The 22761-nt window shown below is 41.5% G+C and overlaps 2 protein-coding genes across 2 annotated transcripts; both read right to left on the bottom strand.

Moving 5' to 3' along the window:
* Window positions 1-2925: 2925 nt before the first annotated feature.
* LOC130172247 (protein shisa-7) lies at window positions 2926-14721 on the bottom strand. The gene is made up of 6 exons (XM_056380817.1): window positions 13816-14721; window positions 9200-11649; window positions 8409-8563; window positions 7827-7892; window positions 7353-7538; window positions 2926-7141 (listed from the first exon to the last, which is right to left on the bottom strand). The coding sequence occupies exons 2-6, from the start codon at window positions 9964-9966 to the stop codon at window positions 6216-6218; spliced, it is 2100 nt and encodes a 699-aa protein (XP_056236792.1). The 5' UTR covers window positions 9967-11649; window positions 13816-14721; the 3' UTR covers window positions 2926-6215.
* A 1468-nt stretch (window positions 14722-16189) lies between these two features.
* On the bottom strand, window positions 16190-21064 carry ube2s (ubiquitin-conjugating enzyme E2S). The gene is made up of 4 exons (XM_056380818.1): window positions 20889-21064; window positions 19604-19751; window positions 17597-17787; window positions 16190-17502 (listed from the first exon to the last, which is right to left on the bottom strand). Exons 1-4 carry the CDS (start codon window positions 20889-20891, stop codon window positions 17131-17133), a joined length of 714 nt encoding a protein of 237 aa, XP_056236793.1. The 5' UTR covers window positions 20892-21064; the 3' UTR covers window positions 16190-17130.
* Window positions 21065-22761: the final 1697 nt, after the last annotated feature.

Raw genomic sequence — 22761 nt, forward strand, 5'->3', positions numbered from 1 at the left:
ATAAAATATGTATGGTGCATGAATGAATAGGAAAGTACATCCAATATAAAATTAATAAATACTACTCAAGTGGTTTTGATGAGACAGTTATCATAGGAAGATCTACATCACATCCAGTTTACATCAGTTTTCAGCCCATTTTTAATCATGACTAGTTTCTCTGGATATAGGCATATAATACTAACATAGTAACTAATATTTGCATGAAGTGGTTCATGAAACCAAGACAATACACCTTACATAAATCTAGCTTAAAATACAATGATGAAGGCCAGCTATTCACATTTCTAGAGGTACTCAAGAGAAAAAGAATGAGTTTTGTTTTGTTGCACATCTATTCCCAGTCCCTGCTGTTCTTCATTCCTCACAACATTGCAATATATTTTAGCCAGTTTAAAAGCGAATAGCCACCAGTCAACAAATACCATTGTTGGATCAATATGATGATTAAGGGTTACACAATGTTTAGTAATGATTATTGTATGTTAGTAAGTTTGGTTCTTCCACGGTTGAGAGAAAAGAGGTGGAAAACTCAGGATAAATCATCACTTAAATGAAAGATTTAATTGAATCATCTCAATCACAGAGATATGAATAAATCCAGCTCTCTAATTTTAAGAACAGTAATCATGCCAGGGGCAGGATGCTAATCATGTGCATGAACCATGTACAGCACAGAACTTTTGGTTCTAGACAATCAAAAGATTTTATTCACACACATACACCACACCATTTGCAATCTGAATATTAAATTGTCTCTTCTTTCGAACTTGCCATCTTTCTCAGCTGTATGGTGCTCACAGACTGAGCGAGATTTGTGAAAAATGGGTTTTCACTTCACAGATATATAATTTATTAATATGAATGGTGACAGGTGCTGGACTGTGTGGGCAGGTTATCAGCCGTGATACTACCTGAGAATAGTTAGTGCCATCTGAGCTTTGGCTTGTTCTGCTTCCTCCAGTATACTGCACACATGCTAAACACCCTGTGTAGGCAATTGGTTTAAGGGTTACAGTGTATTACACTTACAAGCCTTCATTAACAATTTGTCTCAGAGCTGAGGAGCCACTGAACCTCCTGGTGGTGAAATGAGCAAATTACAGTGATTGTAATGCATCAGAGACAGCCAGTGCCTAAATCAAACATATTTTTCTGCCCATTGTGGACATCCTGCAAGAATTATTTCTGTATCAGTACAATGTCGCCATCTGTTCTTTCATTTAAGCCGTTATACATCTCGGTGCAATAAATGTATTCACATGAGGGTTTAAATATGAGTAAGGATCCAGCAGGTACAGTATAATATAACTCTGATGGTCTAGAGCTGTGAATTATATGAAGGCAATTTCACCTTTTCGTTTCATTTAAAAGCGCACTTGTACACTCCCACTGGTGCTGTATAGTCTTACTGTGGCTTATACAATATCTCGCAGCCTGGTGATGGGGGATTTTATCATAGACGGGCTCTGTGTGCTCACTAACCTACTGAAGACTAAAAGGCTTTTTGTTATTATAGAGCTACTGCTTTGACCCTTTATAAAATAATAATATTTTATCTTGTGATTATTTTTAGAATCCCAGTTTCATAACAATATTGCCGCTGACCAAGCCACTGGTCTCAAAACTGTGGCTTGGTGCACAAACATATGTCAGTCTGGTCTGTCATATGTTAGACATATGTCAGACACGTCTTGGTTGGAAACTTGGCCTAAAGTGAGTTAGATATTTTTGCAAAAACAGACAAAACTACCTCAGGCCATCCCACAATTAAGGGATGTTCATCGACAGTAACAATCAATGACTATAGTGCCACAAAATGTCGTGGAGTGAGCAATGATAAGGGAAATGTTCTGGATTAATTTCATGTCACGTCATACTTCATCTCCACTGCTACAAGTCAGAAGGAAATAATGTACTTTTTACTCCATAAAATATGATGCACTCAAATAATCTCGACTTCAGTCAACTACAACAGTAAAATGCTACTTACACCTGAATGCATCAGCGATAATAATTCTACAGTATAACATTCAAAGCATTAGGTTTTCTGCTCTGTGAGTACTTTTACTCTCGATACTTTAAGTATGTACTGTTACAGTAATACATGTTATTATTTAAGTGACATTTTCATTGCAGGGCTTTAACTCGTAATGGAGCGTTTATGTTTTTGCAGTATTGCTACTTTTTGCTTAAGTATCTAAATACTTCTGTCACCACTGAAAATGAAGGTCCCAGGTAATTTCGCTCCACATTTTCTGCTGAAACAGAGGAGTAGTTCATTGGTTTGTCATGAGTTTAGATCAGAAAGAGTCTCAGTTAGATTCGATTATATAGCAAATTAGTCCAACTCAAGATAGTCCAGAATTAGCATTGTGCAACCAATGAACATAGATGTCTATCTAAAGCGTGCTGTATTGTTAAATCTTAGACAGATAGGTTTGGGCACTCGAGAGCATTTGTCGGTATTATCCCATCCCTCTAAAATGCACAGGAACAATGTTTTCCTCAGAGATTAATAAAGTATAATTTGAAACAGTCATATAGCTAAATTAATGGTGTTAATATTGTTAAGGTAACATGCATGCTACTGTTTGACTCATTCAGAAAACAGCATGAAAGGCCTAATGGTTAAGAAATATCTTTAAAATGTTCCACACTAAGATAAATGGAAAAACAGTATATACCAATATCATTAAATGACAAAATAAAATATTGCCTTATTGGAAATATTGATAAGCATGATATATGTGCCAGAGGAGCAGATGTAAACTGCAGAGGTTGTGGGTGATCCAACCATTCGTAAAATATCGCATGTGAGAGAGAGAAACTCAAAGTCCTGATTTTACCTTCTGAAGTAAAAAAAAAGATCATTCATGAACATTAGTGCAAGAAATGTCGTGCTCTACAATGAATGACAAAACATCTTTTCCCACCAACTTTATTATACAAATTCTTTGTAAGTCCATGTCGTATCCAAGGGGATCAATGCATTAGACAATAACAAAAGGGTTGTTTTGTAATTTACAGGCATGAAAATAAATCCATGAATTTCGTTACTGGACACTGTCCCTGTCCCGTACAATTGACTGTTAGTAATGCTTTACATTTCAGGTGGCCATAAACCCTCCTCACTCTAAATGAATTCATAATGGTAAAAACACACACCATATTCATTCATTTCCTTCTGAAAACTAGCCTTTTTAGCTCACTTGCCTGTATATCAGTTCTCAGTTGTGAAAAAGAAATAACTCCTGTAGCTGTGTAGGAAGCTACGACAATAGAAAGACAACAAAATGTTATGAGTTTGGCACTGTACAATTCATTAAATACTAACACATAATTTGTTGAATCCTCAAATTAATGTCGAAGAGATCACTCAAAATATTCTGATTGTACTAGCTATACAAAATACAATACTTGCACAAATTAGATTAACCATTTATAAAATTGTGATAATGAGTTTCGATGGATATGGCTTGTGAGATATTACAGACTTTGCTACAGACCTTTTTGTGGCTCTATTAAAAAAATCTAAAACTACTGTGTGTCATCTGTCCTAATTCCCTGAAAAAGACACTGCACTCAAAAGCATTCGGGTGTCCGTCAGACCGGTCTTTATCCAACCTGTATAATAAACATTCATCCGAACACACATACATTATGGCGTCATGGGCTTTGTGTGTACAACCCATTATAAGTTATTGGGTCAGGCAGCTGCAGTGGCGACATCAGACTGTCTCTAGTCTGGTGGCGTTCCCAATTCCTGGCCCGTCCCAAACTCATCTATCCCTCACTGGCTGTTAAAACACCATCATCTACACTTACACGTTTAGAAGGCTGCAGATTTTTTCAATAGATGTTTTTGTACCAGAGTGGAAACCTAAGTAATCACTTGAGATCAAGAAGTCATAAGGCCGATGTCTAGGCACAGTACATACAGCTGGAAAACTGGCCATATAAGCATTGATGACCTTAAAATCCAGGCATACTGTAAATGCCTCTCAATGAAATGGAGCTGGCATGCATCAAGATTTGGAATGTTTTTAAAAACTTGAATTTATGACCAGATGTATGAAAAACCAACTAGTCATGAGAATGCTAGTTATCTAAAAACAATAAACACTTAAATCCCACCAAGTAAAAGAACATCACATCATAAGATAATTGTTAATAATAACCATAACAGTTATAATAATCATTAATAATAACACTCCATCATATTCATAACAACTACATTTAGCACTGTGTATAGGAAGATTGTCCAAATGAAATCTGTGTTTCTGTTTGTCAGCATTTCGTCTCTGTATCCTTTCACATGACTGAACAAAAACCGAGCAGTAACACGTTCCTTCTGTGATCTGCGTAATTACCTCCGATTTCTGTTGATTAAAAAAAATCCTCTCTCAATACAATACCTTGACACATTGATCAGTCACACTTTCAGCCGTGCTCGTACAGAATGTAAACCTTGAGGACACGATACAAAGGGTGTTTTGTATCTGGTGCAAATATCAGGGGATAGATTTGTGCAAAGTTTTGTCTCTGTGTTTCTCTTTGAACTGTGCTTAAATTGCTCTTGTTTTTTGTACACATTAATACTTAATACATCATGACAATATCAACACAAAATCAAGAGAAAGAGATAGCATTTTATATGGACCACAGATATCACATACTACAGTATATAGGATAGGATAGCCCTTAGTATTGATAATAAGCGTTGTTATTGATGAAGATTTTTTTTTTCTCTTTTCTTTTTTTTTTAAACTCATACTGGCTGAAGTGCGTTATGATACAGCAAGGTCTTCGTCTTGAGGATGGGAAGGGCTTCCTAACCATCCAAGTCTCTTACGGCATACGGAGCCATGCAGGAGAAAGGCCTCAGGATGCCCCTCGCTCCTGACTCAGAGGATTTTGGCTCGCTTTGAAGCCAATCCTTTGACTGTACAAAACATCACTGACTCGTATAATCTGTCACCTGGTGAGAAGAATAAAATGGTGATTGTCAGACCAGCTTCTTCTGTTGTTTTTTCTTTGTATCTCCATAAATGGCTTTGAAGGACAGTTGTGTAAGTGCAACCTCTGCGTCATGGTCTATTCATTTGTGCTCTGTAGAAAAACCTTTGCTCCTCATACACAACCTACATAAAAGCAAGTTGCCTTTTTATTGGTAAACTGAACACATACGTCTGTTCGGTAATCTCTTGACTCGTGTGTGTGTGTGTTCACGTCAAGATTTTTTGTAATATTGTGGCTGATGGCTCTATATTATTTGGTAGCCCACTGTTTTTACAGTTAGCTCCTGATCTATAGATGGGAACACTAGGGAAAACTTACCCAAAATGTAATCTAACGTCAGCTTACACTGCTGTAGTGTAACAGTGATCAGAGTGTGTGGTCCTCTGGGGATTTGATCTAAGGTCACATGGAAAACTAGGCAACCCAGGCATCAGATTTGTAATGTGGGTACGTCCGCAGTTTAAATCGGTCGCAGAGTCCTGCCAATAGTGTCAGGCTGCTGTGTCCCAGTCAGAACCAGCCCCCACCTTGTCCGCTCATTTACAAAGGAAGCAACAAAAAGCAGTTCTGTTTCCCCGTGTCAGGATGAGGTTGGTTCAGCAGAGTGTCACATCTCCTCTTTACCTATGGGATTCAGTTTAATAAATCATTGATGGCGAGGGCTGAGCAGGTCGACAGTCCAGCAGGTAGTTGGCTCGATTCTCTATGAAATTCTGTGATACAATATTCCATATGGTCCTCCTCCTCATCCGCCTCATCTTTTATTTTTTTGATATCGTCTGGTTCCCTATCTAATATGGCTCCTGAGTACTTTTTGAAAAACATATATATAAAAACAAAATTATGAACGACACTTCTGTTGGTTTTGTTTCACCCTTCTAGTCAGTCTTTCTACAAGTAATGGCACCGCTGTATATGGCAATATGGCAAATTCTGTTACAAAATATGGCTGATGTAGGCTATCACATAATTGGAACGGATATTCCCCTCCTAGATATTTAATTAAGTAATCATATTTAAGCTATTTAATTACAAGATAACACTAATTTGAATAGCCTAAACACATTATACTGTTACTATACTTTATACTTCTAGTTGTATTTCTTGTAGTTGTATATCTAATAGTTAAATGCAGAAGGGTGATCTATTCCCATACCTTACATGAGGGGTAAACTCTACATTAGGCACAAACCTCACACTGTCACCTCATTTTTACTCCCCGTCCTGATCCCCTGACTGCCCCCTCCACTTCCTCCTGACCCTCCGCCGCCCCCTCCCGGTATGAAATGTAGCTGCTCAATTGTGTTCTGCCTTTTCGCTGCAAAAGCCATCCTCCTCGCACTGTGGCCCCCTAGTGTTCCCGTTCCCATGACTACCCCCGCCCCGGGCATCTCCCCCGCCCAGCCCATGCCCCCACTCATGTGCCCCGTCATGGCCGTGTTCCTCTCCTGCTCTCGTCCAGACGTCGGGTGAGAGTTCATCTTGATCATGTGGTGCCGGTCAAGGGAGGGCGTGGCGCAGACGTTCTGCTGGGACTGGGCCTTCTGCTGGCGAGGCAGCGTGGGGACAATCCCTCCGGTGTGGGCGTATGGATCTACAACACCCATACCGCCAACCCCCATCCTGTCCTCCAAATGGTCCGGTGACATGAGCAGCCGTTCCTCCTGCCGTCTCTCCTGCCTCTCCTGGGTCTTGCGGGTGAGGGTCTGCGTGTTGGAGTTCTTATTGGAGGCAGCCATGGCTTTGTAGTACTGGTGTTGCTGGTTCTTGGACAGCCTGGACAGAGTCCCCGTGTTGCCAGGGACATCACCCATGTTGAGCAGCTGGTCAGTGGACTTGACTTTCCTCGGGGGCTTGGAGAGAGTGTCGTAGTTGGGGTTGTACTGGGGCTCCGGGGGATCCAGAGGGTAAGGATTGGGGGTGGGTGAGGCAGGCATGCCAGAAGGCGGCGGTGGGATCCAGGGACGAACTGCGTGCCTGGGGAGGGTTCCTCTCCCACTGAGGGTGTAGTCTCCGCCCCAGTGGAGGTGATGCTGAGAGGACTGGAGGGCCGGCTGAGCTGTGTGAGGCCGGCGCTTGGTTGTGCAGTAACCAGACGAGTACTCATCAAGACCTTTCTCTGAAAGCCAAACAAAATTTATCTGAATTGTTTATCACCACTGTAAATAGAATCAGCACATAATGACGAATCCTGCACTTTATGCCATAGTGTCAAGAGTGTCACCGTGCTTCAGTACACATGAAACTGCTGCACAAAACACAGTTAGGCGAGTGAGGGGTAGACAGGCTGGTACATTTGTCCTCATTTCTCGAAAAAGGAAGGTACTTACCGAGGCGTTTAAGGGAGGAGTATCTGTTGAGCTCAGGCTTGGTGGCGCTCTCATAGGAGGGAGGCAGCTGAGCCAGGTTGTGCAGGGAGTGGTGGAAGGCAGGCTGGGATTTGGTGTTGTTGTGTTTACTGGAGAGCAGGGTGCCTCCAGCTGCCAGCTGAGCATTGTTCATTCGAGGGGTGCGTTCTACGGAGACCACAGGGAGAAAACGACTGTGTGTTAAATGAGATTTTCTCCTCTGGATAAAGCGCGCTGCACGTAGCAGCATGTGAATCTGCTAAGATTCACTGGAACAGACGGATTTTAACTTGTTTTCAACACTAACAAAAGCAACGAAGGCTATGACAATCATTATTATTGTTGGGATGAATGAGTCTATTTTTGAGCTTAAAATGAAACTGAATGAAGTAAATGAAGCATCGTGGTGATTACATGTAATTTACATAGGAGCCCGGCTTTCACCAGCTGCCTTACCGATAGTTGCGGTGTGTTTGGGGCTGGAGCCTGATGAGTGGATGAAATTGTGTTGCAAATTGCCCACTGTAAGTCAAAAGAACACAAGGTAATCAGCTCACAAAATGGATGTCAGGCAGTTTCAAGCTCAATGGTATTTTAGCATAAAAAGATCAAGGCAACTACGCACATATAGCTATCTGCATCAATTATCTCCACATGATCCTATGAGGCATACATATTTTGTGAGCACTTATGTCCAGATTCCTGTGCATTTCACTACTTTTGGAGTGCAGATTTACTACTACCACATGAGGAAGTCAGAGGTATCTCATCTTAGTGACCGCAGTCAGTACAGAGAAATACTGAGGCTAAAGATTTACTTTCTTTTTTCGTTGAGAATTCTTATTTTTCCTGTATTTTAAATAGTTGCAAAGTTATCTTGATGGTGGGACTGGGACACACACACACACACACACACAAAAGAAACATGCGTTCATATACAGACACGACATACACAAGGTCCCTCTGCATACAGAGGATGCAGTTACAAAAGCTCTGATTGTGCTATTCACTAATTCTGTAACAGCCCTACACCCTCACATCTGTTGTCCTTGCTGGGCAGTCCTGGGGCGTAAAGATTTTTTGGAGCTCTCCCCAGTGTCCCCTGTCCATCCCCAACAGTCAGAGCCACGCTGTTGTTTCTCTCATCCTGCTGGACCGGGCTCGACTGGTGCCGCAACATGTCAACCAGGGCTCTAATGACATAATAAACACAAACGAAAAGGAAATATAAAAATAAACTTGACAGTAATTGGCTAATGGGCGACTGTAATGTCACTTCAGTTTCTACCAACATCTCTAACACTATGTTATACTTAGTAGTCTATGTTTTAGCTCTAACACTCTTTCGTAATGAGGATTTTTTTTCATATTTGTCATTACAAATATTGATAACAACGTATCTTATTTACCTTAACATGAAGATTTGTAAGAATAAGATTTGAGAGCAATTTATTGGTCCCTTCTTAAAGGGGCCAACCACCACTTAATATTGGTCTACTACCATCATCCTCCACTAGTGTAGCCAAAGACTGAAAAATGTAACCTGTACAAAAATCTAAATGCACATATTCAATGCCAAGATTATTGGTGTTATATGAGATGAAAAGCCCAGAGGAAATCAAAACAACTACGAGTTCTGCAGCAGCCACTTGATGAAGATCAAATATGTTTCAGCTGATGACTAACAATATTATTCCGAGCCCAGAATGATGAATCTAGGCCATTTATGGAGTCCTGAAAACCTAATTTCATTACAGCATTCATATATGGAATGAAGAAACAAATCCAGCAGTGACAGGTGATGAAAGGAAAACTTGTCTAAACCTCACCTGGGCATATTGAGGTCCCTTTGATTGGCTTCCTGTTGCACCTTGTTGAAGACCACTTTGATGCCCACAGCAACAGCCACCATGAACACAACCACACCACCGATGACAAAGCCAGTGTTGTGGCTCTGCTGCTTCAGTGGGTCAAAGTCTGGGTCAGGACCTAATTCTCCTGGTAATATCATGGCGTCTGTCTGTGGCTTGGCCCAGTCTGGAGAGTCATAGTTTTTACAGCTGTCCTGCTCCAGTTGCCGGCTACGCTCTGGACAGCAGAAGCGGTAGTGGCAGGTTCCACAGCAGTAGATGAAGGTGTCCTTGGAGCAGTTGAAAGCGCTGTCAAAGTGTCCCATTACGTCATAATACCCCCGACATACATCCATCCATACATCTATCAGTCGTGGTCGGATGGGCGCTACCTGGGCGGCACCTAAGGGAGGAGCCAGGGCCTCCGCTGAAGTCACATTCTTAGGGAACATGACCTGGGGCAGGGGTCTCGGAGGCGCCTCCAGAACTCCCTCTGAGGTCTCTGGAAGTTTCTCGGGGGTTTTGGTCCTGCCTTGGAGAGCAGCTGGCCTGATATTGGCCTGGATGGCAAGGAGCAGGAGCGAGGGGCTGGGGTCAGTTTTGGGCTCCTCTGTGAACGGCCTCCCTGAGGGGTCAAGGTGCTGAGGAGAGGGGGAGGGAGAGGTCTCGACAAAAGTGGTAAGTGGGGCAGTAAGGAGGGAGAGCAGGGAGACAGCGAGGACTCTGAGATTGGTGGTGGGCGTCATTTTTACATGACTAAGAGATCTATTTTCTGTTGTTGAGTCAATGCAGTTACAACGCTGTATCCGCTTTTGCAGTTTAACCCACTAAAACAGCATGTGAAATATTCAAGAAGCATGTACGACCTACTGAATATTGATGATGTATCAATAGTTTCATTCAGTAATGTTGCATGATGAATTTTGAAACCAGGTGTTTTGTTTGGTCAGAAACTGAGTATGTATATGATGTAACTGCAGAAAAGACTCAGTTTGTGTGTTTCAATAACTGTGGTTAATGGAATTAAAATTGTTTTAATTTACTCCTAGAAAGGAACTCTGAATCTGTAATGATTTCATCTTTTGCCCTCCAAAGCCACCTCTCAAGTCTACAACACTAAAATGGATGCAGCTTTGTAAAAAGGACAAATTGAGAACAACGATCCTCATGCTTTTAGTCCTTAATGTCTTATTCTACATGTCCCACTGAACAAAAGAGTGTCTTAACGTCCTGCTGGATGGAATTAATTTTCACAAGCACAAAGCCCAGTAGAAATTAGTAGCAACTATTTTCACTAAAATATGGCAGTCCTATACATTCCTGTGCTGATCATGGCACTTGAACAATAGTCTATGGCCAGTGCTATGTCAAATGTAAACAGTTTTATCTGTTTTGTTCATTCCTGGACGACTATTCCAGTCTGGCACGACATACATTCAGAATTGGCACTTATTTAAGCCGTAAGCAATTCTTTTCTGGAAAAACCTATGAAATCTTTAACTCTTGTTATATATTTGGTGCTTTTTGGCATTGTAAACAATCAAATGGAAACAAAAGACTGCACCACTGATGAAAACTGTTCATTAACGATGCCTAGTTTCTCTGGAGCAGGGACTTATCTCCATGTTAACTTGTTCTAGGCACTCGTCACATCTGTAGATACACCGTGTGCTTTATCTCAGTCTTTTCTATGGTGGGATTAATGTGCATCAGTTCTTGCCTGGCACGGACTGTTTCTGTGATTGGGATGGGGGTGATAATGAGGCAGGCTCAGCTTAAGTGCTAGAAGACTGTAACAACTGAAAATCAGGAGTAAGCATAAACCAAATAAATGACTCCCAGCATGTGAAACACATTGCAAAATGAGGCAAATGTCGTGGATTTTAAATGCTCCGCATTCAGCTTTTAGGCACAAAATAACTCATTAGATATGAACTGAATGGCACATCGCTTCTCCATGTGACACGTCTCTCTAAGTAAAATTATTCCTGATTTGTGTCGGAGGTTCAAAGAATATCACTTTTGTTGAGAAATATGTAAATGTGTGAAGTTATTGTGTTGGAGGTGTTGGCAATAATAGACAGAGGCAGATCTGTCTCCCACAGAAATTATAATTATATGTAATTATCAAAACGTCCCTATCTGTAGCAGAGAATGTAGGCACAGATGGGGGAGACAGAATGCTGAAATCACCGAGGGCTCCACTTGTTTCAGTTACATGCTCCTCTAACCTTCTGAGGAGAGTTCAGTGGAGGAAAAATGAGAGACACAAAGCAGCAGTTCTCCCACTGACTAATGTTTCCAAAAGAGCTCTCCGGCACAATTTTTTTTTCTTCTCGTCGACTCTAAACGTTCTGCTTGATTTCCAGAATTGTCTTGAGGTTTACATGTCGACAATCAAACCTGGAATGTGCTGGCCGAGAGATCCACTGTAACACAAACGAGAGACATGATTAGAAAGGAGCTCTGCAACCTCTTCTCCGCACTTATTGACACCTGGGTGCACGCACATTTTGAGTACATGTGCACACAATACAGTCATTTTTATTAATTACATTATGTGTGTGTGTATGTGTGTGTGTGCATTGTGGGAAGCTGAGTGTGTGTTAGTGTGCCTGTTTGGCTGCAGGAGGAACACACTCCTGAAAAGCCAATGATAGAGAAAGAGAGAAAGAGAGCAGAGGGATAAATGCAGGGTAGGGATTTAAATGAGCAAAGAGATTGTGGCGAGCGGGAAGAGCCAGAGGTATAGATGCAGAGACGACCATGAGTGGGAGGGCAGTGTGTGGGTGGCACAGAATCAAGTACATTTCTCCCAGCACTTACCAATACAACATAGCACATCACACAAACAGCACCACCAAACAGGTCTGCAAATACTGTCCATGCCACACACAAGAAGAGTGCTAATCAAGACTGCGAATCAGTCCCTGTTAGAACAGTCAAAGGGGAAGAATCTGAAACTGTACAAAGGCTTTGTGTGTGTGCATGTGTGTGCATGTGTGTGCATGTGTGTGCGTGTGTGTGTGCATGTGAGAGACTATAGTAGGCATTCTGTAAACCTCCTTGTAGTCAGTCTCTGCCTCTCCTTTATTCCTCTTGCTCCCTCCTTCTCCTCTTTCTCCCTCATTCTGCCTTTCTCTCTTTCTCAGATTCTGTGCGTGGGTTGAGGCAGCTAACTCTCTCAGAATAGCACTGCAGCTCTGTCTGTGTGTGAGTGAAAGCGGCAGTGAAAGAGAAGGGAGGCAGAATCCAATCTACACCCATTAACCAAACCAGATTTCAAAGTCACATCTGCATCTTGCTCGACAAGATGACGCCGATGCCTTACACTGTCATCTGCCAGCGCTGCTCAACTTCCATTGCCGTTTTCGCCCCCTGCTCTGACTCCACTCACTTCATGAGGATTTTCTGGCCAGATATCCAAACCACCCCTCGATAAATGTGCAATTACAGCTGAATGAGGTTTGAAATTCACACTAAGGAAAATATTCTTTCAAATGATTGAGGGCAAGTCCTTCTGCACCCAAAGTCTAATATTACATATTTCCAGTAAAAGTGACTCAACATACAAAAGCAGCAGTCCTTCTTGTAGGTACCTCTGTCTGTACTGTGCTGCTGAAGCAATGCAGTAGAGAGGGAGAGAGTGAGGATGGGAAGCAGAGGGTGAAGGGCACACATTGAGAGCTGTGAAGATGCATCCCTGAGTTACATGGCCACTGGAGGGAGGACAAATCGTTTCAGCAGAATCCTGGCATTGCAAGCAATTGTATAAAAGCAAAATGAACCAAGCGCCCCCCCACCCCCTTTTACTTTGGTTGCAGGTTGCTAACGAGCCGTGCAGACGGCTGGGCATTCAACAATTTCAACAGGTGTTTGTTGGAAATGAAACAAAATGGCCTCTTTTTCTTTAGACACGCTGTGGCAAACCGCACTGTGGTGTGAATGGGTGACGGGGAAAGAGAAAACCCTGAATACAAATGTCGATGCAAAAGAAATTCAATTAGAGTGAAAGCCGCGGAGCAGCTTTGATCAAATATGAGCTGCGCAATGACTTTGCATCAGCCGAGTGATTTGGACATCGACTCCTCAGACAAAAGTCCATCCTTTGCTTAATAAGTTGCAACTTGCAATGAACAAGCACGCGGGTTACGGACATGACTTGCATGTATCAGTAGGCTAAGAGTGCGTGGGTGTATCCGTGCCGGTGTGTCTATGTGTGTGCGCGCGCGTGTGTTTGTGTGTGTAGTCCAGCTGGACGTATCCGTGTGTGTGTGTGTGTGTGTGTGTGTGTGTGTGTGTGTTATCAGTGGTCTTAACATCAGTATGTTAATAATGTCGCATTTGTCGAATAAAGTGTATAAGTGATGAAAAACATGTCTGCCCAAAGTAAATCCTGTGTGTAGATGTTTCTGTGGCGCAGCTTTCATCCAAATGTTTTGTCTGACAGCCTCCAGCACAGCTGATGCGTCTAAACAGATGCCAAACTCATTTTTCATACACACGGAAACAAGCAGTGAACGTATAAAACAGTTTAGCCTGTAATTCGGTAATTGCTTTTGCATTAGTAAAAGGTGCATAATGTCGTGTCTTACCTGTGCGTTGCTCTGGGGTTTGATGCTGGAGAACAGCGCTGGGAGAGCCTGCGCACTGTATCTCAGCGTCTCGCGGATGGCAGCCTGTTATTGAGGCAGAAGATGATCAGGACAGCTTGAACTGTTGCTGGATCTGCCACCTGTTTTAAACGCCCGTGTTCTTTTTTACAAGTGCCGCAGATCTCAATCGTTCTTGATGCGTCTCCATCCGGCTATTGGTAATCCATTATCACGGCAGAAAGAGGGGGGAAAAAACGCGAGCAGGAGAGTGAGAGAGAGAGAGTCAGTGCCCAACGAGATGTTCTGAGATTTTCTGATACATGTGACAAGGCAGTTCAAGTACACACTACATCGGAAAATTCCGTTTGCTGTTCAGCACAAGTTACAGCGCAACTATCCCGGAGAACACGCAGTAATCCTGGTGCTCAAAATCTCAAACGCGTCGCTAAAAAAAAAAATCTTTCCCCTCAATTTAACTTTTCTCCTTCTACAACTGACCGAAGCTGGTTCCCTTCATAATTTCCAAGCCAGATAGGTTTACACCGCCTAACTGCGACTGGCCTCACAGAGGTCCGCCAGTGGGGGAGCGCTGTGATTGGTCGGTCAGACTGGCGCTGACGAGACTCTCAACTCCGCGCTGCTCGTCGCTGATGGTCATTAGGCCCATTCAACTGGTGGCGTTCATCTTTATTCACCTCCATTTCATTTCCCTCATTAACTGAATGACCCCGAAGGCTTACATTTAACACGGGCTCTGACGTGGGATTTTAGCGACTATTCCTTTCAAAAAAAAAAAAAAGTAAAAAACGGGGCAGAGACAACGCTGCAAAAACCAGAAAACCCTGCAAAATTAAAGCAGCCGGTAAATTCAACGGAAGATCTACGAGATCCAAAGTGTGTGTGAGTGTGTGTATGTGGTGTTTCTTTTTGTGTGAGAGAGAGAGAAAAAAGAGACACAGAGAGACACGGTTGCCACAGCAACTGTGTCATTATGTTGGTGGCAATTATGAAAGCGATGAAAACGGGGAAGGGGGAAAAAAAGCGCAAAAGCTTTAACACTGGAGCGTGAGCGAAACTCAATTAGAGCCAGACCTACATTGGCAATTCAGACATTTGTTTTTAGTTCAGGGCGAACAGGGAGGTGATCAGAGGTTTGTGAGGGATGAAGTTGGCTCTTGTTTGGCTTCAGTTCACCGTCACATTACAGTAACTGCCTCCTCACGATCCTCAGCACATGAATGAATTTAGGTTTTTCCAGTGAATTTCAAACCGAGTATTGTGTAACATGAAGGGAAATCTGTGATTACACATTAGGCCTGCAGGATGTTTCACAATTAACTAACTACACTGTATGTGACACAGGAAAATCAGCATGCATTCCCCTTTACACCTGACCCAGACCACACATCAGCCCAAAGATTCATATTTAACAAAAGAAACATTTCAACCCGTTTTTTTTTTCTCGAAGGTAAATGTTGTTTTGCATTAAAGGGGAAAGCTGTGCCATGGAGGTGGATACCAGGTGGGGAAGGAGGTAAGCACTTCCAAAATGGGGCTTGGGAAAAGTGTAAAGTGCTACGTGGAAGCCCAGGTGTCTAAGAAGGGCCTGATAATTACCTGCATAGCAAACTGCTATTTCTACACAGGTGGGTGGGCTGCTGCATGTGCGCAGCAGAGGCCAGTGGAGCCCTTCATTACATGGTCCTGTGACGCTCTACCGGGTGCACTTTCACGCACTGGTTTGCTGGGGTGGATGCAATTACTGCTTTCTTCATAACGGTTATTCCATCACTGCAGAACAGGAGACCACTATAAACAAAATGAAGTGCTATTATACGTCACTGAGCAGTAACTCTTTATCCTAGTAGCCATTTATCGGTGGTTACACTGATACACTCGCACCCATCATTGCATAAGTTACATTTTTAACATAACAATTATTCATGCAAAGCAACACCAAATAAAAGCGCAAATATGACTCATTTTTCATTTCACTTCTCATATTTCAATGTTTTATTTATTTAAATAATTTAAAATGGACACAAAATATCCAGCCAACAGTCTGCACATTAACAGGGGTTTCAAAGGCACCTTTTCCATCCACATTAAGACAGCGCTTCAGTGTGTTTCCTTGGGAAATGTAGGCCCCGCGTGCATTTAGAACAGAGAGAAAACCTGCCCAGGAAACCCTGCTAGTGCAACGGGTGGGGAGACAATTTCTATCAAACGTGGAGGTTTTCCTACTGATGTCTTCTCTGGTACCCACATGGCTGGTCGGAGAGCTGGGTTTTTAAGAGCACATACTTCTTTGTAGGGAAGTAGGGGTAGTTTAAGCAAGTCACATCACTGTATGCTTAATACAGAGAATAGATGATTCTTTTTTTTTTCTTTTTTTTTTTTTTTTTTTTTTTTTTTAAATAGAGTTGTCTGGCAACCTACCCTGTTCCCATACAGCCACTGATCTATGTCTTCACACACAACCACAAGACAGCTGAATATGGACATGTCAATTATAAACAACTTTTGAAAATACTGGACAGTGAAACAATTTTAGAGAAATAAAAAAAACTTAAGGGGGTTGAGACTCTATGAAGAACACAACAGACTTTCTACTCCGCTGCAGACTCCTGCCATGCCTTTACTTCAGTCAGTTCAGTTATGAAAAGTACACTTTAAAAAGATGTTACTATTTCGTGTGACATTAACAACATTTCTCTCCCAATTGTGACTTCTTGCATAATTGTTTGGCAACTTCCACCATTATTTCCTTTGAGCTCAATTTGAAAACCTGACTTTAATTAAAGTAACATCTTGGTTCAGACTCAAGAGTGAGCCTGGCTGAGCAGTACACAGTACCATCACAGCAGTATTTACCAAGAAATACTTTAAAAAGGAGCTGCTATCAAGTCTGAGGTTATGTTTCATTAAAGGACAGACATTAGAGGCCACGTTTTACACAGTGAAAACCATTCCCTGTGTCATTCATTCTGAAGACGGCCGAGGGAAGAATACAAATGATGGCATAATTTTCGCAGTGAAAGTGTATTCGTTCATTTAAAAGAGGGAACAAATATTTTTCATCACGTCTTTAGGTATGGAAACAATTAACAAACCTGTAATGCCAACTGGTGGCAAAACAAAGGCTAAGGTATGAGTACAAAGTGGATAGTCTGGATTGGTGGTAGAAAGAGTCAGAAAAAAAGGGAACAAAAACATCGTCAGCACACTTCAATATTTATATTTACACACTCTTGCGCGCGCACACACACACACACACACACACATTACACACACACTGAAAATTTCACTGAGGTATTAAAGTCGCCTCAATGCACGCTTTTTATCTGCTTTCTTTTTCCCTGCTACATTATTAGTGCTACTACTACTACTGTTGCTATTGCTGGTGGTGGTACTGGCTCCATTAGCGCCATTACCCAGAGCTGCTGGCACAGCTGCTGCACTGGGTCCCGCTCTCTTTGTGGGGTCACCTGCGTGCTTCTTTGGCTGTGGGCCATCGTTAGGGTCCTGAGGAGCCCCAGAAGTCCCGCCGGGCCCGCCCATTGCGTGGATCTCTGTGAGCAGACGAGCACGGGACTCATACTCTGCATAGTCCTCTAACAGCAAACGCCCGGCCTCTTCGTTCAGAGCCGACTCTGGGTTCGGATGGATGAGAAGACACTTGATTGTCTGTGGGGAAATAAAGGAGAAGACAGAAATGTAAAAAATAGTGGAAGAAACAATGTCAATACTCAGAATAACGAAGACTGATGGTTCATCTTACAAGTAAGACATGTCTGAGGCCGAGTTCTGCCTTCCAGTCCCTCTTCAACACGTTGACACAGATCTCTCCCTTGTGACCCACGTTGGGGTGAAAAATCTTGGTCAGGAAATACCCCTTGGGTGGAACCGCAGGGAAGTCCTTTCCAAGGACCAGTCGCATTCGGAAAATGCCACCAGCAAATGGAGTTCCCTCTGTCAAAGCATAAAGAATTCATCACATGAACAGTATGTCCTCACTGTGCCAAACTTGCTCCATAAAAAGAAAGAGGGTCATAGAGCGGCAACTGAGTTAACTAACAAAAACAGAAAAATATTACATCCAAGCCAGTCATAGATCATTAGTTCAAACTCCTTGACTTAATCATAAATATTCTGGTTCTAATGAAAACTCTAATGAACACATGACCTTATCAAATGTACTCTATTGCCTCTCGAAAATAATGAATACATTATCCGCACTAGCTTATAAGTACACCGTCCTTGGACTGAGGAAAGCAATACAACAGTATTGGCTGTACTTTGTTCTGATACCAGTACTAGTATCAGTAGCCATTAAGTCAAACTGATGCAGAGAGGGTCCTCTGTGGAGGAGTTAACGAAATGTGTACAAGTGTCACTTAACAATAACAAGGTCTGAAGCAGTGAGCTCATAGTGACAAGACAGCATGGACTGTCTGTGTGGTAAGAGTGGGTTATGCTTCTCACATGATTTGCAACACCCCAAAAATAAAGCACGATAATATAAATCTTCAAGGAGCCATGGAGAAGAATATTTTCTACAATGAAAAACTGATACATTAATGCATGTCTTAAGGAAGTGTTAGCCTGATGAGTAAAAAATTATTTAAAGAGTTACAATTAAGCTTGCATAGTTAACCACCAACTACCTAAACATAGTGGAACAGACGACCGTCACATGTAAGCCATCATAAGAGAGAGGTTAACAGGCAAGAGCTGTTATTACCTTAGGCTGATAATAGAAGTTTGGTCATCAAGTGAAATCTCCATCTACTGCCAAATATGCCAGTATGAGCCGTTTTACTCAATGTGTAGTGGTGGGGCAGCTGCAAGTATGACCAGTGTTTAGGTAGGCTCTATTTGGGCAGCCTGTCCAGGTACATAAAACCATTTGGTTTTAACCTAGGTTACTCTTACATTAGAACACCTTATTTCACTCTTACTAAACTAAACTCAGTAACTGAGTGACGACTCAAGGCATCTTTGTGGGCAGCCAGCTAGCTAGCGTCTACCGATAGCCTGCATGTGAAATGTTTAGGGAACATCGGTAGACTGCAGGGTCTTTCACAGTCTGAGTATGAGGCATTTACAGGACATCTGTAAATTGTAGCTGCAGAAAATGAAACTCTCCGCTCGAAACTGCATGAGCCTCTGCATGCACATCGGTCAGACATCGCAGCAACCACCACAAGTAAATTCTCAACCTGTGGGAAACACTGATGACGCAGATGCAGTATAGATTAAAAGTTGCAGTTTTTAAGTCGACCTTTAAAGTACAGTGCATTCACAAAGTATTCAGGCAACTTCTCTTTTTTCACACTGTTTTATGTTGCAGTCTTATGCTAAAATTGTATGATTCATTTTTCCCCTCATCAATCGCCACTCAATATCCCATAATGACAAAGTGAAAAAATTGAATTTTAGAAATTTATCAAAAAAGGAAAAACCTTAATATCACATTGGCATTCCCATTTCTGAATGCACCGTATATGGTCTGCTCAAGAATCTTTACCGTTACCCGATAGTTTGCATGTCTGATAAATAAAATGTCAAAATACACATTCTGTATTAACCGTTCAGTAATTCCATTTGGCCAGGGTCTCCGATGTATTTATGGACAATGAGATAGTGAGATATGCTGCCTCATGGTCAGACAGAAACAGATCCAAACCAATACTGAGATGTGAAAAACACTGTGGTGTGAGATTCTAAAACTTGAAAATGAAATAAAAGATAAAAAACAGTGGGCCCATCTCTGCACAACCCTTACCTGGTCCTTCAATGGCTGTGTGCAGTTCAGTTATGTCTTCCTCACTGGGATAAATCTTGATACCCTCAGGCGGGTCTGCTGCTAAAGCTGAAACCTCTTTGTAGACCAAGCGAAGAACATGAGGGGGCAAATTCTCCACATTGGAGTTCTGGAGAGAGATGTAAAGATGGTTTAGACAACTCAGGTTATGCATATGTACAAACACAAACCTACTATAAAAAGGGAAAATCTAAGAGCTAGGGCTATTTTGATAATGTTGAGAGAAATGCTCAAACTACTTTACTGACACCATTAACTTGGCAGACAGAAAATAATTAAATACACCTAAATGTTTATAAACTTTGTGTAGTATATTGATAATGGCCTGCGACAACTTTAGAAAGTTAAAACAAGACCTTTAATAAACCATTGTTGATATTTTACATGCCAAATATATATTTACCATGCCAGCAAGCAGCGTGGTTTTATTTGTTTCAGACATTTTGACTTCAGCAAAAATGCCACATCAAGGTTGTGAAAACAATGATAACTGGCATCAGCTTCGATGAGCCTTATGAAGCTATTAACAGTCAATTTTCTGACATCGTGCAGTCGATAGTTAATTGCGCTAACACGAAAATAAACCAATGTGACCGTCCTTAATGATATCCACAGAATATGTTCAGTATACTAGTGTTTTTAATAATGAGAAATACTCACTATATCACTCAAGATCCATGTAGCATAAAACAAAGACCCCATCAACCTGAGATCTTTTTTCTCCTTTCTGACTCTGTGTTAGGCTGCTCTTCATCAATTGCTGTTCTTAATTATATTTTCATAATGATGATACAAAGTTTCACCTTTCTGGCAAAGGTTCATACACTCGGTAAGTATCCTCAAATAAGTCAGACAAGTTTTGGCCTAACTTGTTTAACCTGGTCTTATCTGACCTCGACACAATCCCAAAAGCCAGGTAACATAACTATAATAGTGAGGTAAATGTAACGTTCATCCCTTTGTAACTTTACGTTAGCTTTAGCATTGCTAGCCTAGCCTCAATCAGATAGCGTTAATGATAAAGCTGCTCGGTGGTTTTAAAATGTGTGATACAGTCTTTGTTATATTCAATCAAATAGTTAAATTATACAAATATAGAAGACGACTCTTAGTTAAAGCCAGAGACTCCAGCAAATAGACACAACCCAAATTAAAAGCTCGACGGCTGGCGACGGATAAACATCGCATCAAGCTAGCAGCTACCCCCATTAGCCCCGTTAGCAGTGAGCTCGGCTGTCCGACTTACCATCTTTAATATGAGTTCTGCTAAGGTGTTGGATGCCTGGCTACTGTCAGGTAAGAGGAGACCTTTCCGTTAACGTTTGAAAAAAAAACTATCTTTGATGACAACTTAGCCCAGTGTCACTGGCTGCTGTTCTTTTCTTCTTTTCGTTGACACAGGAACAAAAATACGATCCTCAGTTTAACCTACCACCACTGACCAATGGGCATCTTAGAGACATGATACGTCATAAAACTTGATCCAATCACGATGCACTATTGTCGTTGCATCCCAGTCGAAAGCCCTATCAGCCACACGGAGTCGAAACTAAGACTGATACTGTTCAGCTATTGGTCTATTTGAAAAACTCACACCCCCCCCCCTCATGAGCAGTACTGAAAAAAATCTGTTAAAATGAAACACAATAAAGATAAAGAAGATCCACAAGAGTAAAACAGAAACACTCACTTGGAAACATTAATAAACAGAATATGTGATCAGTAGACTAGATTAAGTGTTAGGGGAAGTATTCAGACCCATTACAATACCACTCTGTGAAAATTCTCTATTACAACTAAAAGCCCTGCTTTGAAAATGATACTTGAGTAAAAGTATGTAAACATAATCAGGAAAATGTACTTTGTCCAATCAATAGACCAAACCTTAAAATTATTAGAAATAATACAAAGCAGAAAAGGAAAAGGAGCAAATCTTCACATACAAGATGAAATGTAATCTCCACATTTGAGTTGCCAAGTACTTGCCAATTATTTTTCTTTCTATTAACTAATGGTTTAAGTTCTACTGGCAAAAAGTGGCAAAACCCACAGGATATTTTGTTGTTCACAACTTAAATACAACTATTATTTTTTAGTTAAGTTTAATTTAGTTAATTTTAATTGACATCACAAAAGGAATAAATCAAATCACAAACAACTACAAAAAAGGTCAAGGATATCCAAGACTTATTTCCACAGTGGTTGTGGATGTGAGTTCAGGTGACAACAAAACTAACACAACTGATATCTACAGTATATCATAAACAATAATAACAGGACACACAGGACAAACATCCAGAAAAGACAGAGAAATTAATTAGATTTAGGTTATCGAGATGTATGAGTTTTAGCTACCCCTATAGATAACTGCCTTTGTCATGATTTAAGACAACAATTTATATAAAGCATAAACAAAATACTTAACAGCCAGAGTTAGCTAAAAGTACCTGTTCTGAATAGTACTTGTACAGATCCCTGGCTTGATTCCAGCTGGGGACCTATGTTGATCCTTATGCTTGTCTCTTATACTGCCACTGTCCGACAAAGGAAAAATACAAAAAGACATAGAATCTGTACTTTCAAGATCATTGATCAGGATAAGTGCATTCATTGCATTGTGATACACGCTTGATGCATACACATACATACGGTATAGAGGGTTATATGAAGGCCGTTATCTCCTTCCTCATAAACATCTCAGATGTGGAGGCCAATTTTCAATAAGATGCTTATGGAATTCATATTTTAGGTGCATGTGGTGGCCTACTGGTTAAGGTGCATACCACATAACCACAACATCCATGATTTGATTCCTGGCTTGGTAACCCTTTTGCATATTATACCCAGTGATAGAAGGTAACTGAGTATAATTAGTCAAGTACTGTCTCTGTACTGTACACTCATACTCTGGTCTCCCCATGGCAGTTTCCCACTGTGCCCAGTTGGTCATCCAACCCTGCATGACACTTGTATTTGTATTATTATCCATTTTTGGTGTTAACTAAAGGGAAGAAGAGAAGAAACAGTTTTGCTGAAGGGCCAGGTTTAGCCCACGGGACGCTCTTGTCCACCGCTGGGTCACTATTATCAACAATAACCAGGCTGAGCACTAGAGGGCG

Source organism: Seriola aureovittata, chromosome 7 (genome assembly GCF_021018895.1).
Source record: "Seriola aureovittata isolate HTS-2021-v1 ecotype China chromosome 7, ASM2101889v1, whole genome shotgun sequence".
Classification (NCBI taxonomy): Eukaryota; Metazoa; Chordata; class Actinopteri; order Carangiformes; family Carangidae; genus Seriola; species Seriola aureovittata.

Coding starts and splice junctions, on each gene's coding strand:
- ube2s (XM_056380818.1), bottom strand. Junction 17,788..19,603: donor CACAGCCATTGAAGGACCAG/GTAAGGGTTGTG, acceptor ATGCTTTGACAG/AGGGAACTCCATTTGCTGGT. Junction 17,503..17,596: donor GCCTCAGACATGTCTTACTT/GTAAGATGAACC, acceptor ATTTCCCCACAG/ACAATCAAGTGTCTTCTCAT.
- LOC130172247 (XM_056380817.1), bottom strand. CDS start 9,966: ATGACGCCCACCACCAATCTCAGAGTCCTCGCTGTCTCCCTGCTCTCC. Junction 8,564..9,199: donor AGGGACCTCAATATGCCCAG/GTGAGGTTTAGA, acceptor TTATGTCATTAG/AGCCCTGGTTGACATGTTGC. Junction 7,142..7,352: donor CTCCTCCCTTAAACGCCTCG/GTAAGTACCTTC, acceptor TTTGGCTTTCAG/AGAAAGGTCTTGATGAGTAC.